The 4,577-nt window shown below is 43.8% G+C and overlaps 1 protein-coding gene across 1 annotated transcript in view; it reads right to left on the bottom strand.

Annotated features, from left to right (window-relative positions):
* Positions 1 to 4,577, bottom strand: part of LOC101585774 (transmembrane emp24 domain-containing protein 11) — a 28,113-nt gene that overhangs the window by 11,365 nt on the left and 12,171 nt on the right. The window contains exon 2 of the mRNA XM_004624691.1: positions 1,252 to 1,352. Coding sequence (XP_004624748.1) covers positions 1,252 to 1,352 — 101 coding nt within the window. The remainder of the gene's footprint in view (positions 1 to 1,251; positions 1,353 to 4,577) is intronic.

The following is a 4,577-nucleotide window of genomic DNA, read 5'->3' as shown; positions in this document are numbered from 1 at the left end:
ATTTTATTTATTTATTTATTTATTTATTTTTTGGTGATACCGGGGATTGAACTCGGGACTCTGTGCTTGCCAGGCAAGTGCTTTTCCTACTAAGCTATCTCCCCAGGCCTTATTTATTTATTTTAGACATTGTATATTTTAAAGAATGAGTCTCCTCCATCTTTGAAAACCAATGACTGAGGTTTTAATTGGACAGTTTTGTTTTTTTTTAATTTGACAGTTCTTAACACAACTAAAAATTTAACTCTGGATTTAATAAGCTTTGGAGACATTTTCAGATTAGTCATTGAAGATTACTGAGAAAGAAGAGAGAATTTAATATGGTATAGCAGGAAGCACAGGAGATGGGAGAGTGGGAAGGTGAAGGTGGCTGTCTTGACAAGTGACTGAAGCTGCAGAAGTGACCCCTGAGTGCCCCTTGTTCCGTAGTCCAGTGGAACTAGGTCCTCCCTGGCACAGCTCTTAGTCTCTACATAAGGAGGGCTGTCAGAGGCCTAGTCTGAGGTTGGCCGATCTGTTGCTCAGTTGACAAGAATGGGACTTCACCCTGTCAGATTGAGTCCCCTCTCCTCCAGGTCAAAGCCTGCCCTATTGCACAAGGCTTTGGCCCACTACCCTTCTGCTGTCCTCTGCACATGTCCAGGACACTCAGTGTCAGTGGATGGACTGAACAGTCCAAAGAACAGCACAGATGAGGAATGGTGGCCTGTGACATCCACTGTACGAATGAGAAAATGGAGGGGCAGCACACTCAGATAACCTGCCCAGGGTTGTCACTTTGGTGACAATTTGCATTTGAATTTGACTCTGACTCCAAGCTCCACATTCTTTCACATGACCAGGTTAACTTTTCTTCTGTGCTGTTGCCCAGTGAGGAAGAGTTCTGCTTGGCCAGACGGATGAGAGGCTGCTACCTTACTTGAGCGAGGCTCTCACACAGTGGGAGGAGAGGGGTGGTCATCTGGGCCTTGTACTTTGGCAAGGCATGTGCATGGTTAGCATACCTCCAGAGGGCCAGCACAGGGCTCTCCATTCAACTGTGTTAAACCACTGTGTGAGGACATTGTCTCTGCTTACCACTGAGGCTATGGACTAAGCACTTTGTCTGTGTCATGCTGTTTGCCAGTTCTGTGGAGAAAACTATGCATCCTTGGTAATTAGTGCTTGCATAGAACTTCTAAACCCGGAATGGGGGGACAGATGCTCTTAGGCAATGTAAAGTTTAGTAATAAAAGATAAGAGCCTGCTTACCTCCTCGTTGTAAGATGTAATAGTAACAAACATTCCCAAACCAGGAGCAGCGTCCAGGAAGTCATGTCTGTCCATGTCCCACTGTTGTATCTTGAAAGTCCCTATTTCAAAAATATAATACAATTATTGTTTTTTTAAACAATTATTGTAAAACATAGAAAACAGTAATAGGTGATACAACTAATTTTTTAAAATCTTATTTATTTATTTGGTACAAGGTTTGATACACAGCTCAGATTTATAGTGATCCTCCTGTCTCAGCCTCCCCAGCACTGGGATTACAGGCATGTGCCACCATGCCCAGTTTCGGGGACCAGTATGGCTTGTGGTACTGGAGACTAAACCCAGGTCCTTGCGCTTGCCAGGAAGGTGCTTAGACCGCTGAGCTATTTCCCCAGCCCAATACAACTTAAATGAATTTATCTTTCTCAGTTTGTTTACATCACTAAATACTGTTTGTGTAGGTTTCATTGTGATCAGGTTGCCTGATAAAGTAGGACAATGGAATGCCAAGGGTGCCTCCTTCTGGTCTACTTCTGAGTCTTGCTAATGAGCTGACCTGATAAGCGGCTTCACTGCTCCGCTTCAGTTTCCTGGTCAGAAAATGTCTTGTGTTCTGAGGACTGTTGAGGTGTGTGCAAGGTCTCCACCTAGAACATCAACGCTGTGTGTGTGAAGATGAGACGCATGCTTTGTGTACTCCAACACCCCCGAGGAACTCTCCATCCTTTACTCTCTTGCTCCCAAGATTCAGCAGAACTCCCTGCAGAAGCATCTGTGTAGTCATGTTGGACACTGTTTGTCTCCAGAGATTCTGCCTGAAGTTTCATGCTGACAGCCTATAGCTTTTTTGTTTCAGTAAGTGGTAGCTACTATACAGCCTAACTCTGCATTAAAAACTCTACAGATATGTTGGGAAGAAAAATAGCAGTATTCACTAAGCCTGTATGTGCCAGGTACTATGTTAAATACCTAATATGTATTGTCTCATTTAATTCTTTTTTTTTTTTTTTTTAAATTTTAGGGAAAGGTCTACTGGAGTGTTCAGGGTCTCACTACTAGATCAGACTCATAGTGATGTGCCTGTTTACAGCCTCCCAAGAGCTGGGATTACAGGCGTGCGCCATCACGCCCAGTCTCAATTGCTGTCTCAGCGTGCCCCGGGGTTGGGGCCAGTACAGCAAGCATGGGCATCGAACCCCCAGCCCCTGCGCCTGCTTGCAGGCACTTTGATCTGCTGAACTATTTCGCTGACCCTCATTTAATTCTTTAAAATATGTTCAGAGGATGGCATCTATTTATTCACCCAGTAATCTGACAGCATCTAATGCCCACCTTCCTCATAATACTGTTCTAGGGGCTGAGGACAGAGATGGACAAAATAGGGAATGTCTTTTCTTCCAGGGAGCTTTCATACAGACAGATACAGAAAACAAACAAATGAATATATAATGTTGAAGATGGTAAGTACACTAAGAAAAAGCAAGTCCCAGGGAGGAGAAGTCAGACAAGGCTCCTTGACATTAGAAAGAGTAAAAAACATAGATATATTCGTAATGATAAAGTATAAATACCATAAAGTTCTATAATGGTGAGGGAAAAGGCACTGTGCTGTCTGGATTTGAATCCTGACTACTTGCTAACAGCAGGACTATAGATAAGTAAGTTTTTCTATGCTTCAGTCTTGTCATATAAAAATAGTATACACCAGAAGGGCTTACAGTCATGAAAATTTGTGAATGTGTAAATCACTCACTTAAAATAGTTTGGCACATAATTATTTACTTTTTATGTATTGAGTACAGGGTCTACAGGGTCTTACTATACAGATCAGACTCATAGTGATCCTCCAGTTTTCAGCCTCCCAAGCACTGGGATTAAAGGCATGTGCCACCATGCTCAGTCTCAATTGCAGTCTCAGCCCACCCCGGGGGTGGGGGCAGCATGGGCCCTGGGCCCTGTGTCTGCCTAAGTAGGTGCTTTAATCCACTGAGCTATCTGGCCAGCCCTACATGATTACCTTTAGATGTGATACATGTATACACAATTTTAAATATAGTTATAACACAAGTATAAAAATTAGAACTGTATCTACATATACTATTTTTTATGTCTAATGCTGTCTCCCTTAACAATACTTTATGCTGCTTCCATCTAGGCAGAGTACATGCAGAGATCTTGGGGCAGCAGAACTTGGGAGCATTCAAGGAATGGCAGTGGCTTGAATGAGGTGAGCAGGGATAGGGAGGGATGAGGCCGAGGGGTCGCAGGGCCAGGTGTTAAAGGACCACAAGTCCATAGTAAGGACTTGGGAAAATGGTTGAGGAGTAAAACAATGTGCTTTTTGTTTACTTATTTTTGTGGGTACTAGGAATTGAACTCAGGACCTCACATTTGCCAGGCTGGTGCTGTGCTAATGAGCTGAATCTCCAGCCCCAACAATGTGCTTTTAAAAAACTTCTTTATTGTAGTCAGGAGAAAAGAAAGAAGACTAAGAGTGGAAATAATGAGTCATTGTAGTTGAAGTAACAGTGGTAGAGGTTGTGAAAATGTGTTGGAATCTCCATTATTGTCCCCACGCTGCAGTTTGAAAGTTGGGTCTCAGAGAGATGAAGTTACAACCCAAAGGCATATAAATGCTATATTGTAGAAGCGAAGTTAGAACAGCCAGTCTGATTACAAAGCTTTCAGCTTTAACTTCAGTACTCCAGGGTCACCCTGGAAGATGAGGGGTGAGGCATCAACAGGGACTGGAGAAAGGAAGTTGGCCATGAGTGCTGACTATAAAGGGCGACTGTGGCAGTGAGGCCCTCTTTGGGGACATTTAAAAGACACATTTCCTGGGATGGAAGGTTGTGGAAGTTCTGTCCTTACCTGTGTTTTGCAGTGGCTAGAATCCAGACTGATCTTAAACAGTGCGTATTTGGTGCTGTTCAGAGCAGTCGGTCAAGAATCTGCTCTTTCAGAAGGTATCGGCAGTTCTTGGTAAGATGGAACTGACCCATTCCACCCTATTTCTCCTGTTGGTTACAACTGAAAACCACAGGCAAAATGTATGAGGTCCCTATGTGAAGACTCCAAAAGGTGGAGTCTTCCTTAGCTTGGCTGAGGAGTTTGGAATTCAATATGTAACTGGGCCTTCAGCAGAACTCCCTGCAAAGAGGCTAGAGGCAAGACCCACCCAGCTGATTCAGGAGCAGAACATCTTCCCAGAGAGACACAAAGGGTTCAAGTCTAACGGCTGCAGCAGAATGAAGTGGAGCACAGCAGCCAGATCCAAGCAACACCCACCTGGAGGAATCTGAACTTCATAGATCCGGACCTGG

The sequence above is a fragment of the Octodon degus genome, unplaced genomic scaffold, assembly GCF_000260255.1.
Source record: "Octodon degus isolate 3935 unplaced genomic scaffold, OctDeg1.0 scaffold00006, whole genome shotgun sequence".
Taxonomy (NCBI): Eukaryota; Metazoa; Chordata; class Mammalia; order Rodentia; family Octodontidae; genus Octodon; species Octodon degus.
Note: the sequence above shows the minus strand (reverse complement) of the source record. Positions and strands in the feature narration are given on the sequence as shown.